At 36.8% G+C, this 18550-nt stretch overlaps 1 protein-coding gene and 1 long non-coding RNA gene across 2 annotated transcripts in view; one reads left to right on the top strand and one right to left on the bottom strand.

The window, feature by feature from the left end:
• Positions 1-12337, bottom strand: part of mpped2a (metallophosphoesterase domain containing 2a) — a 60941-nt gene extending 48604 nt beyond the window's left edge. Inside the window, exons 1-2 of the mRNA XM_079593874.1 lie at positions 12023-12337; positions 9441-9701 (exon numbers count right to left, since the gene is read on the bottom strand). Coding sequence (XP_079450000.1) covers positions 9441-9568 — 128 coding nt within the window. The 5' untranslated portion in view covers positions 9569-9701; positions 12023-12337. The remainder of the gene's footprint in view (positions 1-9440; positions 9702-12022) is intronic.
• On the top strand, positions 11563-12967 carry LOC306988808. The gene is made up of 2 exons (XR_013795498.1): positions 11563-11866; positions 12031-12967. It is a non-coding gene; the product is annotated as an uncharacterized lncRNA (long non-coding RNA).
• The last annotated feature ends 5583 nt before the right edge of the window (positions 12968-18550 follow it).

Below are 18550 nucleotides of genomic sequence, written 5' to 3'. Positions count from 1 at the left end.
TGACTAAAAGTTTGCATTCATAAGCATTTTCGTCTGAAGTTGAAGACTAAGACTGAATCAAAAATGGTTGCCAAAATGAACACTGGCCTACACACACCAAGCGCACTACAACGCTGTTGCGTATGTATTAAATATGACTGATAATTTAAATAAAATGTTTTATTTAATTCTAGTAGCCTACATAGTAGCCTACATAATTATTTTCCAGGGTTTAAAATTTATACAGATTTGATATTTTCCCCTCATACTTATGTTGGAATGGGTACGAAGTTGGCATTGAATTTCATTTGAAATGGTATTAAAAAGGTCTTTAAAAGCCTTGAATTTAAGCTGGAGGATCCTGGGGGTACCCTGAAATAAATAAAAAACGTATTAAAGCAATTTCTTTCTTGCAATTTGAATTCCGGAAAAAGTGGCTGGTAAAAAATATAAGTGGCTGGTAAAATTGGGCATCCACCAGCCACTGTGGCTGGTGGACAAAAAAGTTAATTTCCCACCCTGGACACAACGGTGCGTTTTTGCTCACCCTCAAAAAAGTGACAACTTTAACATGCTATATAAAAATATATATGGGGTATTTTGAGCTAAAACTTCACATACACATACAGATGTAACTCATCTTACATCTTGTGTAAAGGGCATTATACCACCCCTTTAACTAAATTAATAACTTTTTTACAACAAAAATGAAACATCACAGAACTTACTTAAGCTGGACTGTGATGCTATTTTCCTCTGGAAACTTTTATTTTCCTGTTATCTCTGTAAAGCTGCTTTGAAACAATCTGTATTGTAAAAAGCGCTATATAAATAAATGTGACTTGATTTGACTTGACTGTGTAAACAACAAAAACGCAAATTTGTGACAAAAGTGAAGTCTATCTATCGGACGGAATTTGTTGGAAGCCAAAATCATAATTGAACATAAAATACCCTAGTAGAACGAACAGATAGAGCGATAGATAGATAGAGCGATAGATAGATAGAGCAACAGACAGACAGACAGACAGATTGATGATAGATGATAGATAGACAGACAGAAGACAGACAGATAGAGCGACAGACAGACATACATATAGACAGATTGATGATAGATAGATAGATAGATAGATAGATAGATAGATAGATAGATAGATAGATAGATATTAAAAGAAGACATGCTATTTTCTTCATAGAAGGGTAAATCAGGGCTCTGCACAGACTACAAGGAAATATTTCGCATTTCTCTCCCGCCATGGAAAGATTCCTCCTTTAATGTAGGAATTTGGTGAGAGAGTGACTGAGAGAGAGAGAGTCGGAGTGAGAGATTGAAACCTCTGTGTACAGTATGAATATTTCAGAGGGCCGTGTTTTGTAGATGTGGGGCACATGGCTGTGAAAAGAGTGCCCTGCAGTCAAGCCTTTGATGCGGATAGCACCGCCACTGCACTGATCTGTGGCAGGAAATGGACTTTTAGGCTTATCTGCCTCACTCAGGGCCACGTGTGTGTGTGTGTGTGTGTAAGACAAGCAGGGCAGGAAGCTCCGTGAACCAGGGCTAAAGAAAGAATAAAAATTATAATGGTAATCATCAAGAGGAGCCAAATATTTACTGGCTTTTCCGCTCGTGCGGCTCGACTTGTACTGCTATTGGTGAAGAAACATCAAACCGTACTTGCAGTCCATCACCTTCACTCATACATAGCAATGCAATCCATTTCAAACAGAGAGACACAGCGGTTCTATCTTATCTTGTGCTTCTCAGCTGTCGGCGCTAATTCAATAAACTTCAGAGTAACACACAGAGCACAAAAATGAGAGAGAAAGAGAGAGAGAGAGAGAGAGAGAGAGAGAGGAGAGAGAGAGAGAGAGAGGAGAGAGAGAGAGAGAGAGAGAGGGAGGGAGGGAGAGAGGGAGAGAGAGAGAGAGAGAGAGAGAGAGAGAGAGAGAGAGAGAGAGAGAGAGAGAGAGAGAGAAGCTGGAAAAATAGGATGGAGGATGAGGATAAATGTGGAAACCCTTCATGAACAAACATTTCAATTAGAAGATGACAATTTGCAGCCCTTTCAGAAACCACGGTGTATTTCCACAGGTTGTTCTTGTTCAATTCTGCTGTATTTTATTTTTAAGTTTGAAAATCTATAAAAAATGAATAGTTTAATTTCATATTCCTTCAAACCTCTACCCTATAAAGACAAGAAGGTTTCTTATTTTTCTGTCTGATATCATCTGCAGACTTTTGTAAAAAAAAAAAAAAAAAAGCATTTAGATTCACAACAAACATGGATTTGAAAAAAAAGTGTAAAATAAAGCAATAAGCCAAGTGGTGTTATTAGGCATGAAAAATAAAAATAAAGTAAATAAAAAACACAGCATTGCATAGATTCCATCATTGCTTCTAAAAACTTAGCAATAGCATGATGTATGATATGATTTCCTATTAATATTATTAAACTAATTTAAATATTATTTGATTAAACTTATAGATTATAATTCTAATAAGTAGCCTAATAACAACAACACATACCGTTCAAAAGTTTGTGGTGAGTATGATTATATTTTAAGAAATTAATACTTTTATTCAGCAAAGATGCAATAAATGCAAAAACATTTAGACTTTAATATTACAAGGATATTCCAAAATGTTGTTTTTATTAACTTTTATTGATCACGGTTTCCATAAAAATATTATTACAAGCAACACAACTCTTTTCAACATTGAAAAATGTTTCTTCAAATCTGCATATTAGGATAATTTATAGTAATGATGCTGAAAATTCAGCTTTACCATCAGCAGAATTTAATACATTTTCCAATATATTAAAATAAAACAGTTGTTTTAAATTGTATAAAATATTTTTACAATATTACTGTTTTTATTTTGTTCTATTTTTTATCAAATAAATGCAGGCTTGGTGAACATTAGAGAATTCTTTCAAAAACATTTAAATAAATCAACCGCAAACTTTTGAACGGTTGTGTGAATGACAAGAAATAAATAATCAGACTGATGGTCTGTTTACAGTTATAAAGCTAATTTGCACATTATTATAGAGTAATATTGAGTTGATCCTTTCAAATGTGGCACATCGAATCCCACTGTAAAAATGTTTAGTTAATAGACATTTCTACATAATCAAAGCTGTCAAAATTGTCAAAATTGTTGGTGCAATAATGCAGTCAGTCCAGTTGATTGAGTCATTTGAAATATTTCTGACTTGAATAAAACTAGATCCTAAGACTAGACTTTAGAGCTGAAATGTGAATCCTGAACTGGCTTTTATAAAACGAATACCTTCAATCTTAGGAACCAATTGAAGGAAAAGTTCCCAAGCGTACGATGCAGTCCACGGTGACATCTAAAGCAGAGTAGAGGCCAGTCTGATCTTAACGGTAACACTTTACAATACGGTTCATTACTTAACATTAGTCAACTACTGTACCTTAGAGAACTAAGAATGAACAATACTTCTTCAGCATTTATTAAGCTTAGTTCATATTAATTTCAACATTTACTAATACATTATTCAAATCAAAAGTTGTATTTGGTAACAGACAGTTAATGCACTGTGAACTAACATGAACAAACAATGAACAGCTGGATTTTTTATTAACTAACATAAACAAAGATTAAAGATACAATATGTAAATTTTTCCCCGCTAGGGGTCGCTAACCTCTTACAATAACAAAGGCAGAGGTTTATGACGCAAAATTTCCACCGGAATTATGGAACTTGTCGTCAAGCCGATGGATTTAATAATGTTTATGGATGAGTGAATACATTGATGTTTTTAACATGACTGTGGAGTGAAGCGTGGCGCGATTGCTAATGAGAGACAGATATCAGCGCCACACGCGAGTTCCGCGTATATAAAGGTATAAGGACATTTGATTCTACTGAACTACCCACAAGTGCTGAATTAGTACTCACACAGGTCCGTTTATTAGACGAATGAAACTTGTGAGGTAACGCAGCGCTGTTTCACTCGCTCTACACTATCACACTAAACTACATTTGAGTGTGTTGGAAGTTATAATGTTATTCTATGTGTTAGATTGTCTATATGAGACTAGCAGTAAGCTAGATCAACATTAGATTATATTCTAACATTTTATCATGTTGAACTAACATTGATTAGTTGTATGTACATTTGCTCACCTATCTAATAAATACATGTAAGAGCTCTAGCTGTCAAGTCGAAGTTTGTCACGGACGTGGAGCTCTCGGCATCTCGAAAACGCCACGCTGATAATAATCCTCGTTTTAGTTCTCCTTTTTCCCCCAAAGTCTGCTTGCCATTATGTTTAAACGAAACAACAACAGCGCGCAGCTAAACGTTACGCACTACGCAGTTGTCCATGTCTGTCACCATGGTTACTATGGCAGAACTTAATCGGAAACCAGGGATAACACGGATATTACGTCATTGACAGGCGACAAGTGAACAGGGATTCCTGGACGGACAATTATTTAAAATTGGAATTTCTCTGAAATTAAAAATATTTGGGAACTTTTGAGATATTGTAAGTACACAACTGCAGGAAATATATCACACTGTGCAAGTGATTTTTGGATATTTTTATTATCATTGTACCTTTAACTAATACAGTAACAAATGTATTCCTCATTAGTTCATGCTAGTTAATACATTAACTAATGTAAACTAATGAACCTTATTGTAAAGTGTTAGATTCTTAATTAATCATTTACGCCGAACTAGCAAGTCGAGCGATGTTTATCCGCGACAGGAGCGGGACATTTCAGCCCAACGATTAAGCAAAAATAAACGGGAGCCTTTCTTTGTCTCTGTCCCGGCCCCAGCGCTGTATGTCTGGAAGGGAAGTGCACGGTCGCCTGTGCTGAAATTACACACACAAAAAAAACTTCAAACGTACAGGTCCCAGACCTGCCCAATGTCAATTGTCACTTGACCCCCATGACCTTGTGCAGTGGCTGCCTCAGCGGACAGAAGCTGTGAGTTTAATCAAGGGTTCTCTCATTTCAAGGGCCTCGAAAAGTCCTGAGTGACCCTCCCACACACACACACACACACAAGCTAAAACAGATCCCCCTGACAGAAAGAGTTCAGGTCTTTTTCAGAGAAACCGACAGAACGAGAAAGAGAGAGAGAGCTCTGATTTAATTCTGCGGGACATCTGCATTACGGAGGCCTGCCTTACTGCAATTACAGTCACACACAAAGCCCCGCTAGTTCCGATATTTTCAATCCCGTGCACTTCCATTACACACTCCACACACGGATGCGCAGACGAGCGTCTACGGACTGCACTCGATTCCTGTCGTTTGTCACTCATGTGCTTCAGGAAGAGAACGTAAACGTCCCTAACATAAATCTATAAAGACAGGTGCGGTAAAAACTGCTTGCACGCAGCATGTCGATGCATTCAAACGCCTAGTCACCATATCCTCTTTTGGAGGAGCGGGAAAAAAAAGAGGGATTTACTGCATGCCTTTCTTCAACGGGAAAAAAGCAAAGACTTTCTCAAATGAAAAGAGAAACAGACATCATAAAGCAACATCCAACATCAAGAAAAACAAATGATGTAATTCAAACAACAGTGAATTCAAAGCGGACACAAAACTCTCCGTTTGTGGGCGAGGAAAGCGTGCAGCATTCATTTAACATGAATATGAATCCCCTCTTCTTCCCTGTGGCTGGGATGAAATGAACGTCGAGTTGAAATTCTTAAACGCTTCGCACTTTTATGAACATTTTAATTATTCATAGGTTGACGAATTTACAAGGCTAAGGGAAACCGATCAGCGGCACAATGAAAAAGAGGGGGAAAGATAGGGATATTTTGCTCTTGCTGACTTGAAAGTATAAAACGAACTTCACAACATAGCAATTTTTTCCTACAGAATACCAACAGAATAATACAAATATTATTCTTTTTACAAACTGTTGCAAATGTTTATCTTTAACTACACATTTCCATATAAACAATCAAGTTAGTAATGATAGTGATTTGATTCACAAACCTTAAGTACACTAAATTTGCATTGAGACAGACATTATTTAAAGTAATCATAAGATTTAGTTCGGCAAGCAATTCATTCCAGTAACTGTTTGAACGATTTATTAAAAGAATCAGCACACAAGTCATTTGCTCGTGAATCACAAAACACTGGTTGCATTATATGTTTTTTTCACTAAAAGGAATCAGCTCATAAGAGTCATTTGCTTGTGAACCAGACGTTGGATATGCTGGATGGAAAAACGTGTTTTCTTTGAATTTTTATCTTGTATCACATTCAATTCAAACTGCAAATTCCCATTCACAGCTCAGGTAAACTAAGCAAAATCCCACTAATGAATCTATCGAAAACAGGACTATTGTATTTTCACATCTTCTCTTTGTTATTTCATAACCAATCTACTCTGTATTGAACAGTCAAGTATTTTTAAGCTGGCATCCGTTCAGGAGCTGAACATGTGCACATTAAAGAGCAGGGCAGCGGAGCCAAAGATCAATTACACTCCTATTAAAGAGGGCCGGGGAAATAAAGGCACAGGAGCTGCCGGCTTGTGCTCGGTTATTTCTGTTAGATCAGGTTAAACAGAAAAAAAGCAACAACCAATTTCAGGTGGAAGGTGGATGTGGGGAGGAGGGGTAATGAGAGAGCAAGTGAACAACCGATTTCAATCACAAAGAAGAGAGGAAGGGAACAAGAAAGAGAGGGAACAAGTAAAAAAGAACGAAGGGAAGACAATAAAGACAAATGTATAACTGGATTTACAGTCCCAGATGGAAACAGCAATGCAAAGGCAGCTAAAAAAAATTGTCAAAGCTTTAGGTAAGTAGATGCAATAAATAAATAAACGCATTATGCAAATAAACACAAGAAATAAGATCAAATCCCAATTCAGTATTTTACATTTCAATGCTAAACATTGTGTTAAAGTATTCAATCTTCAAATCTTTAATTTCTTAAGTATAAAGTTTCTAAACTAGGCTAATATTATCTACACAAAAATGTAATATTAGTTCGATAAGCAATTTAAGCGAAACTAGGAGGAGTTTTAATCTATTGCTGCCTTTCAAAAAAAATAGAATAGAAACAGAATAGAAACCATGTCAGCTTTAGACATTGTTGAATGATGTGCACAGCATTTTCTTTTCTTTTTATTTCAATTAAGTCAGCTGAAATCACACAAGCTCCACTAGTTGACGTGACATGATTAGCACCGGAGCATATGCTTTCTGTTGCTATGAATTTGCTCCACGTAAGGGGAAAAAAGGGCGCGAAGAAGAACGAGGAGGAAAGCAAAACAGACGAACGTGCTCGTTCTCAGCCGGAACGCTGCACAGAGGAAAAACGTTTCTTCTGAAGTCCCCCTGCGAGTCCCGAGGTCACATTGGCGAGCCTTAACGAGGGTAATTGCTGTCGATACGCAGGGGCCATGTACAGAACTGGGTCATGGCCACGATCATCTGAACACACACCGTCTAATGTGTACGTCACAAAATTCCCTGCTAAACCACCTACACAAGGGCTGCATGAATGAAGTCAACATGAAATCAAAACTGAGCCCATTTATTAAAACATGTTTTTTGGTCTGATTCATCATCTATACACATTATTCCACAGGGGGGAAAAAGTGACTTTGTAATCTTTCTCTGAAGCAGCTTTCCTTTTAAGCTGACGCCAGCAAGTACAGTAAGTTTCAACCAACTAGCTAGTCTTCTAAAATTTACAGCAAACTATGGTATGAAACTGCCACAAAAACTCCCAATGGATAAAACCAAATCCCGTCCTACATTGAATATCCTTTAACTAAGAAATATTTAATGTTACAGACGTAAAATAGGTTGCGAAATGCCATTTCACATTGTAAAAAAAACAAACAAAAAAAAACGAGGTCTCGCAACATCAACTGAAGACTGGCATACGTAACCAGAGAAATTTGTCAATTTCACCGGAAGGTCTAGTTTTTATATTTTGAGTATTCATTAAAAGCGCCCCCACCCCCAAAAAAACACAAAACACGTTGATAAATCGTTCACAAAAAGATCTATAACGCATTTAAAAAACAACGAGGGTACCATCATGAAATCAAAATTGACCGTATTTACTTTGTTAGCGCACATTACTAGTCTTGTGGTGAACAATTAATAAAGTTAATACACATTTAAAAAATTGTTTGTCGTGGTAATCCTAAATCAAAATTTGAAAATTTGCTTCCGCTCTTGAATGGCGTCCCTTCTCTGATGATGTCAGTTTGACATATCCTTAACCACTCCAACCATCAGTCTGCTATGAGCGAGGGATGAAGAGGAGCTGAAACCCTGCCCTCCATTCAACATCCCGTTTCACTTGGAAATACGCCACAACACAGAAGTAAAGTCGGTTGCAACTTCCGGACTTTAAAGTAAAGCAAGTCAAAGTGCATGTTGACTAGAAACCCAAAACATGATGAAAAAGGCCTTTTCTAATCGCCCCCCGTTTCTTCAAGCGAATGTGCAGTTGTGTGAGTTTATGTTCAGCAACGCAAGCCTCTGGTAAACACGATCATTATCTCCCCAATCTAAACAAGCCTTTGCTTTCCCAGAACACACTGCTCTATAAGCAATGAGGTGATTAAGGAGAAAGCGGTGGACGAGAGGACTGCTACTAGAAAGGAATCACAGCCTGCATTGAGGACATTACACTACGGGCGATGCAAACACCGATGGCTTTAAATAATGACGCAGCCTTATTAATCTTCATCATGTTACAGCTCAGAAACACTTGCTGTATTAAAACGGCTCGGTTACACTTTGGCTGAATGGATTGTGCGAAGTTATTGTCCCCATCACACAGACAATGAGAACTGGAGTAATGTAAAAAGCTTTGCAAATAACACTACATTCAATAGTCTGGAAGAGTTAGCCAAAACCGAGATGAATGAATATGCTACCATGAATATGAATAATGCTCGAACAGCATGTCTGCTCTAAAGACTTTTTCCTCCAAACCACAAACCACTACACGTGGAGTGAGCAATCTGGTTTTAAATGACACATAATGCAGTGCATGAAAATGCATTTGACAAAGCATTCAGTGTACGTTTCACCTGAAATATGTAATACTGTGCCACAGCTGAGGTCAATGTTTAAACCAAGAGCCTGAAAATTGTAATAGTAACTATCTATTTCTGTCTGACCCCCCTAGTAGACCATTATGCTATTAAAGATATCTTGTGTCTGATGCAGTCCAAACCGATTACAAAGTTTGCTTATTCAGGACCAAACACCATGTCTGACATATAATGCTAGTGCGATAATGCGAGCCTGACAGATTAGGAAAAACGTACTCTATGAATTGGTGCATTTTTTTTTTTCATTTCAAAGTGAGCACAAAATAGAATAGCTCAAATCTAAATTGAATCAAAACCATGAAGAGAATGTATTAAAGAAAAACTGCATTTCTGTGCCATTGTCCCTTGTTACTCACATATGCACGTGTGGCGGTTGAAAGCGGCTCTGGTTAATGTTGTAGTGGGTGAAGGCCTGTGTGGGGTTGGAGCTGTACTCGTCCACCGAGATGGTCACTTTGCCTTGTGACGGCATTCCGTGGGCCATTCTTTCTCCACGTCACACATGAGACACTTCACCAGGACCCTGGAGCGACCCACGCAGTCAGCATCCTTCAGAACCACCACTTAAACACGGAGAAGAACCCTGGATAGTGCCGAGGAGGAGGACTAGATGCTATCTGTAAAGAGAGAGCGACAGAAAAAAGATTATGATGTGAAATTAATTGCTGTGTGAGCAATACAGAAAAAAAAATAAAAGATTTTAAAACAAGGACCAACATGGAAATGAGCAAATACTGTAACTACACATTTTTAATTATGTGCAAGATTTGCTTTGTTTTATATTCTTTACATGTGGATTACTTCTTAAATAAATGTTAGGCTATAATACCTACATTGTGCATTTGTTACATTACACAACATTTTCTACCTGAAAAATTACTTTTGTTGGTGTTGTCGGGTCATATTTTTTGACTTGAATAAAACCAGTAAATTTAGATGTTACCACATGTAACACACATTTAGGTTACACAATAAAACATTTCATAACAGTGGATATTAATTATATTTTCTAGAATACATCTGCTTAAATATCTGTTTTCAGGGAAACATCTCATTTCTAATTATAGTTTATGATATTTTTCATAATATTTCCACTATAAAACAACTGAAAAAACTTTGTCACTCTTATTATGAAAAACAAACACACAAATTAAAAATGCATGATCACTCATAAAGTTGAACTCATCCAAACTCAACATGCACACAAACAGTTATGAACTTGACCAAAACCTAAACATAATGTCTAATGATTATTAGACATAGGTTTTATGATCCAAAGCAAATTAATTAAATTGAGCAAAAGTGTTGAGACCAAAACAAAAGAAAACGCTGAGAAACAGAAAGGTGAGCAGTTCACATCTCCAGCTCTTTAGCCACATGAAGGGCCGGTTAATGACCAACCCCTGAACTACTCCATCCAACCCTCTCAAAAAACTACTTTCATTCACTTACTCAAAATGATGTGTAACCATGTTTACTTTAAAAAACTGTGTAGTACATTACTGTCAGTTTGTTATTTTATTCCTTGGAAGAAGAAAAAATATATAGCCTATATATATATATATGTGTGTGTGTGAAAAATCACAGAGATTCATTATTTTACTGTATAAATAAAATCAGTAATAATCACTGTATTTGCTCAGTAACACCTGCCACAGAGAATGTTTTTGAGTTTCTTATGAAATGGCCTATACTGGTTTACTGCACAAGATTAGCTTTGACACCTTACTCTTAATGAGGCAACCCATTATCTCACATCCTAAAGAAATTTGTTAAAAGTGACGCTGGTCTCTCCATGTTATCTGTGCCAGTCAGGCAAGTGCAAAAATCACATTCACATTATTCTACTAAATATAAAAATGTTAAACATGTAATGGACTGAAGGCATTTAAACTGTTATTATGTGATGCAAATTAATTCTGAATGATGTATTTTGTTCTTTTTTTTTAATTTATGAATTATTTATGCATCTTGTATAATTTATGAGTCTTGTTTTCTGTCAATATTTCTGTAGCTTTACTACGTATTATTATTACCTATTATTTTGCAAAAAGCCAAAATATTTCACTTTTTCATTCAACTGTAACAGACTGTATGTAATTATGTTTACAGTAATTAAATCTACAGTACTGTATACAAATGACATAGTACAAATGACAAAATAATTTGAATTAAATTTATAATAAGTAACGTTAGGCTACATTATAGGGTATGCTAAACATCAGTTTTTTTAAAACAGAATTAGTCGGGATGGAATACAGTATTTTCCTGTCACGTATGTAATTAAGTTATTTTAATATTTTACGTCAAACTCTTTACACTAATTCACAAATAACTCCAAGGGTAATATACTAATTTGCTTCATGTAAAAAATTTTTTTTTGAAAATGCCCAATTTAGCATAAAACTATATTCATCCTCTTTACTCTACATATTATGCAAAATAAATCGCTTTCCTCACCTCAGCTAGCTAGCAACCACTAGCTAGCTGCGTAAAAACCTGCCGTTGCGTTTAATATATAAAACGTCTAACAAACGCGCGTGATATTTATTTGCGCTCAACTCTACAGCTTCCGGCTGAACAATGCGAGGGAACGATCAAAATAAAGGTTGGAAATCATGTCTCAAGTGCAGGCTACACTCTTTAGAGAGAGAGAGTAAAAGAGATCAAGTTGAACCTACATCACCCCGACTACAATATCTCCGACATTTCGAGTAAAAACACGCAAACTCGTGTGTAAATGTGTCTAACACACTCGCCGCGGAGGGTGATCGTTCCCCGGGTGAGTGGCCGCGCTGACACCGCCGCTCAATGACAAGCCACCTCTAACCCTTTTGTGTCTTTCCTTTTTTTTTGCTCGCTCCCTGTCTAAGCGTACATTTACAAGCTGCATAACACACAAGAAGAGGCTGAAAGCGTCTCTTTCTCTCTCGCCCACCTCTAAAGATGTTGCTCCATGCACGCCGGGGAATGCAGATGTCGGTAGCCGAAGAGGTGGCACTCGGAGCCGGGCAGGGGCAGGACCCTCGACCCTGGGAGACCCTCCGGCGAGCTGACGGAGACACGCGGGAAAAGCAGCGCAGGCAGGCGGCGAGCCTCGCTCTGACTGGCGGAGAGGGGGAGTGAGTCTAGACCGCAGTGGAGGAAGAAAGGACTGCCACTGGGGTCAGAGAGCAGCGACGAGAGCATAGCCTCCGTACTAGCATGGCGGAGCGAGTATGTGTGTGTTAGTGTGTGTGTGGTTACTCCTCCCCTCCCTCAAAAGAGTCTGCCATGATATGCGTTCACACGTGGAGAGGAGAGACCCTCTTCTGCTGCTTATTCTCGCGTCTTTCTGCAGCGTCCTTTGTTTTGAGGGTTACATTTTATTGTAGTGTTTTAAGCAAACCTGAGAGGACCTAAAGTACCTTGAGGAAGTGCTAATTTAGTTTTCATTTTAAAGATGACACTATGATTTGCTTTATGTGGTAGAGCCGTGGGTCAGTCAGGGTCTTTGTTTCTGTCAAAATCAAGTGATGTTTGCAAAGTCTATGACTGACTGAAAAGAGTCTTGCTTTAATTTATTTTGTAGGGTGAAGTCAGGTAAAATGAGCTACTTTTTGATGAATTATGTACAGCCACATTTTCCACACTGCTCTTTGTGTGTAATGTCAGGTCCCTGTCTCCCTTCTGTCATTTATGTTGAAAATATAACAAAAAAGCCCTGTAGTTATTTCAATATCCCAACACTCTGTGTTAATGGTAAATTGTGAACAGAGAATTGAACCCTCTTTTCATTGGGTACAATTATATCTGATCTGAAGTCAGAATGAAATGGAAATTGCCATAGGAGTCTTTTCTTCCTATTGTGATGTATATCTGAGTGAAATGGCATTTCGAAAAATGTAGGACGGACTTGATTTTTTTTCATGGGGAATTGATTGGATGGTTGTGGTTTGCTATTGGTCGAACTCATGTGAGTTACAGGTTGTCCAGCACATACGCAAGTAAATGTGTCTCCAGAGATGTCGCTGCAAGTCATTTTGATTAAAGATTATGAGGGCACATGAATTACATAAAATGATATGCACAAATAAATAATTTATGATAATCACTGCAATATTCCATACAAATAATAATAATAATAGTCAATTTTGATTTCATGGTGACTTTAATTTATAACACCATTATGACATGCATTATGATGACATATCAATTAAATGTGTTAAATGTATGTGAGCGGCAGGTTCAGCTGGACTTGTGGGTGTCAGAATAAGAACAATATAGAGAATTTAAAAAACAACTTCTGCTAAAACTCAACTAGTGTGTATGTGTGTGAGAGAGAAATTAGTGTAGAGCTCTAAAGAGCAACTGCTTGTAGAATTTCTCAAAAACAGTCTTTTATGTTTTAATGAAAGAAACCATCAAAATATAAACAAAATCAAGTCATAAATGAACTTATTGGCCCATTTTATCTGACATTTGATTTAGCAACTTTATATGGGATTGTTTTGAAAATCTCAGCATTTTCTTTTCTAATTGAGACAATCTTTTGAAAATTGTCCTTCTTGATGCTTTTTAGATGTTCAATGTCTGTACATATAACCTTATAATTTGAAAATTAGTTGTAATTAGCACGTCAGAGCATTGAAATTGGGTTCTTTTAATTTTTTAAAATTAAATCTTACAGAGTTTTAATCTTACAGTTTAGGTCATAACCTTTGTGGCCCGATTTATCTAAAATTTGATTTAGAAACTTTATATGTATATATATTAGACGTTCAGTAGTGCTTTGTAAATATAAACCTTATAAACATTATAATTTGTTGCAATATGCATGTCGGCTTGATCCATTCAACATCAGAAACCTTGGAAAACTCAAACCAATCAAATCAGTTCACACATGTCCAATATTATTGTGGCAAAATTATTTGCAGTGATTGAATATTAAATCTTAAAAGAAAATAAGACTCCAATCTTACCTGATCTGAATGCCATATCCAAAATAAGGTCCTTATATTGACTCTAAGCCCAAAAAATCATGGCAGGGTTAATTAAAAAATAGTAATTACTCAGAATGAAAGCTTTTCATTTTGCATTTAGTATTGTGTGCTTTCAATGTGGAAATCACACAAAATCCATTGCCAAGTGAAATGATGGCATTGGACACTGTGCGTTACCGTTACCTGTGTCCCGCAAGAAGGTGGATCTTTGAAATGTGGATTTTTCACTGACATGTTTCAATTTTCACAAACCCAGACACTAATACAGACAAACCACTCACAACTAAGCAACATTTCTATTTGACTTTTCTCTAATCTCTGGAAAATGTGTTTTCATCGACTAGCCAGCGGGCAATAATGTGAAGGCAGGGTGGGAATTTTATTTGCGGAGAGCGCCGTTAAACACTGCACCATCATTTTTTCCACTGCCTGCACGAGAGAGAGAGAGAGAGAGAGAGAGAGAGAGAGAGAGAGAGAGAGAGAGAGAGAGAGAGAGAGAGAGAGAGAGAGAGAGAGAGAGAGAGAGAGAGAGAGAGAGATGATAGATAAAGCTTCAAATGTCACTGAAGAAATGGCCTCTGACATGAATGTTTTATTCAGTCTCCTTCCCCTGATCACATCTATACAATAGAAAATGTAAATGTTATGCAGAATGCTTAAAAAATTCACTATATATTTTATGACCTTCTATAAAAGAGGGGCAAAATGACTCCATGAAAATGATAATGGAATAAAAGCCATATTAACCGGGAGGGTGGGATAGATTCTGTGTGACGAGAGGTGGGTGATTTTCACTTAACCCAAATCTAGCAGCAGGGGCACAAGGGGCTCTCGGATAGATTGATATCCCTGGACAAACACCGGCACATATTACTCTGTGGAATAGGAAATCAGGACTAGAGACTAATCAGAAAACTAGAGACGAAGAGAAAAATAAAACAATTGGATTTCATATGATATTGCACTGTGTGGCGTGCTGAATTAATTTCAGTCAAAAGGATTCATTTTTTTTTATCTAAGTTAAAACATGAAATTCTTAACAATTGTGTAATACCTGCAAACTATCTGAGAACATTCCTATTCACCTCAATGCCCAAGGAAGCACTCAACCTGCATCTTTGCCATGCTCAGACTGCATCTCAAATCACATACTTCCCTACTATATATAGTTGGCGAAAAACAGTATGTGACAAAATAAGTATGCCAGAATTCTAGTCATAAAAGAGTAGGCTACCCGGATGACCTACTGCTTCTGGCAATACGTGCATTTGTTGGACACTATCCATCGGGAGAGGATTTGTGAATGGCAGTGAAGCGACACAACTGAAGCTGGTATAGGTCACATGATAATGACATCATGATGGCACTGATTGACTGATGTCTGAATGCACACAAAACCCTTCAATAACGACGGCACTCTCAAAAAATAATGAAAACCTTTCAGTGATCAGTTCTTAAAATAAAAATTTTTCTTAGTGTGAAGAACAATTTAATCTAAAGAACCATTTTTCATATTTCCTATACCTTTTACTGTCTATTATAATCAAATGAAATATTTGCAATGAGTTGCCTGCTAAAAAAATGACTTCTTCAGAATACACAGCTTATTTAAAATGGCCATCAGTAGAGAACCAATATGGTGTCATTACATTATGAACCAGCAGGGGCTGACTGCCCGATTCTAAGCAGCCAAACACTGAACTGTGTACATGCTTTATAATATCCATCAGAGACTGGCTCTGACTTCCGGCAATTAGCGTTGTCTTGTCCAGACTGCAAATATGTGCAAAAATCTGGGCAAAAGTTGTAGAGTGAATTTCAGCCTTTATACAAATGGGGAACATCCACATCTTCATATACACAATGCCAAGTTAAAAGTATAAACTGCATAAAGGCTGGGCAGAGATGGAATGTCGAAGGAGAGTATTTTTTGTAAATAAATTAATTAATTTTAACATTTGTTATAATGTTGACTTCCCTGTAAACAACGAAACAATATTTACATGTTGATATATTAAACATTACCATAGGTTACCAAAAAATATATGAATACTTTTATTCAAATACGACATAAAATCTATCTAAAATGGCAGTAAAGACTTAAAATGATGTTCTTTTGAACTTTCATTGAAGAATCCTGGAAAAATATATATTTTTGAAATTAAAAATATGAAGAACGGCTGTTTTTAACATTGCTGATAAGAAGTGTTTCTTGAGCTGCAAATTATTATGGTTTCTAAAGCATCATGTGACACTGAAGATGATGCTGAAAAATCTGCTTTTTGTACTATATTTTTGATCAAATAAATGCAGCCTTGGTGGTGAGTATAAGAAACTTCTTTCAGAAACATTGAAAAAACTAAGCTTTTGTACTGTGCATAGGCCCTATATTTGTAAAATATCAGTTTCCATTTGAAAAGTTTAACCCAGGTCTTTCGTTCATTGTGGCTTTGACAGCTCTGCGCCTGCGGGTCCAAAGGTGGAGGCTACAAGTATTACCTTTCCTAAGTCACGGAGAACTGGAGCACTGATCAGGGTGAGAACTAACTGCGTCACAATGCTGCTTCTACAATACGTGGATTGGCCTCTTGTCATGTTTTGACAGGGGTTTCAAAGGTCTGTTGTTCTGTAACAGTAGGCCAACATCTTATAAAGACAGCTCTCATGATATTGAAGTTGCTCTTTCGCTGAGGTGCAACTGGCATTCGAACAAAACACCTTATCCTCTTCAAGAGTGGATGGACGGATTTTTTTAAAATCCAGAGTAAAGTTGATTCTCTTCGAAGATGCTGAACTCTCAATCCCATCTTTCCCCTGCGCTAATGCTAAACCACAGAGATGGATCAATCACTCCATCTTCCCTGTCTCTCCCATTCGCCTCGGAAAGTGTGACAAAACAAGAATGAACAGAAAAGTTGTTTATGGGGTATTGACAATGTGAAACAAATACAACTCAACGTGTTTGAAGGCATAGAAAGTCCAAGTTTGGGCTGTGAAAGAGAAATCTAATGAGGTGAATGTCACAAAATCTGTCTGACACAATTAACCCATTTTTAAAACACAAATACATAAAGAAAAAGAAAATGAAGCAAAATGTTTTTATAATACCTCAATCCCTAAAACACATTTTCTCTCTATATAAAAATAAATAGTTCAAATAAAAGTATTTAAATGCTAACATCATGGAAGCATGTTGTATTTATGCTGTTTTTTTTTGGGTTTTTTTAATCATATAAAATATTTTTTTATATATTTTTATGGCAAGAATCTGCTTAATTGCTATGATAAAACACAATAATAATATAATACCAAAATAAAATATATGAAACAACTTAAAATATAATAATATAAAATAACAACCTTCCTACAATAGACTTAATTTTCTTCATGCAAAAATATATATTTTTATTTTGCCGTGAAACTGTGTCTGTGACAATCTGGACAAAAGAGTAGGCATGTGTAATCGTGCTGGCATCTGATGAAACATTCATTTTAGTCAGTGGTGAACCAACCGTATTTTTACTACATGATGGCCATATACATATACACGTGCAATCTAATGCATTTAGACTTTATTGCCTCAGATACACCACACGAAATGGTCCCTGATGTGAATAATGCATGTGAATCATGAATATATGTATATTGTTTAGCTTTAGATAGAAGTGTGTGATATATCTGGACCATGAAGTCTTTGCTTTGGCGGCACAGTTTCATTGCTTTCCACCCTGCTGTGGTTGTTGATGGTGTTTTGCTCGGAGAATTGTGTGTGTGTGTGACGGGCGATGTTTGTCTCTGTAGCGTCTTTATTTCACTCTTTGTCAAACATTCGTTCTCATCCCTCTCAATCACTCAACAGGCCTGCAATGAAACACACAAGGCTGACGTCTTATTTGTTCCCAATAATCAAATAAATCAGACTGCAGGCCCATCACTATGATTGCACATTATATTTTGAAAGGAACAAATATGAAAACCCAATTTGGTTTGGAAAGCATTAATTACATTTTAACAGTCTCCCCATATTCAACGAGAAGAGAGAAATCATGGGTGCCGTTAAGCCTATTGAGAGGCTTGATGTTCTCGGGCTCTCGGTTCTAATGAAATTTCAGACTCATTTGGAATGAAAGCAAACAAACCGCACTGTTTCATTTCTTGAAAGCTCAGAGCTCTCAGTTGTTTGGATGCACGTTTGGCCACATGAACGCTGCGGTGACTAAGGTTTGGCAGAGACAACCGGAGTGCATCCCCTAAATTATAAACGATTGGTCAGAACCTAAACAATGTGCTTAGAAACATCTAAATGAACAGATTTTATTAAAGGAAGAATTTGTTTATTCTATTATTAATGTTAATTTAAATGTGACTTTGTGTACATTTAAATGGCGAATTCCCATCGGAAGAGGATCCCTATGCTACTCACTCTGAAGGTTATATCACTTTTCACAATTATACCAAACCATAATTCATCAATCAAAACAACC

The sequence above is a fragment of the Phoxinus phoxinus genome (genome assembly GCF_949152265.1).
Source record: "Phoxinus phoxinus genome assembly, chromosome: 2".
In the NCBI taxonomy this organism is placed as follows: Eukaryota; Metazoa; Chordata; class Actinopteri; order Cypriniformes; family Leuciscidae; genus Phoxinus; species Phoxinus phoxinus.
The sequence above is the reverse complement of the archived record's forward strand: the minus strand, read 5'-3'. Positions and strand labels throughout refer to the sequence as shown.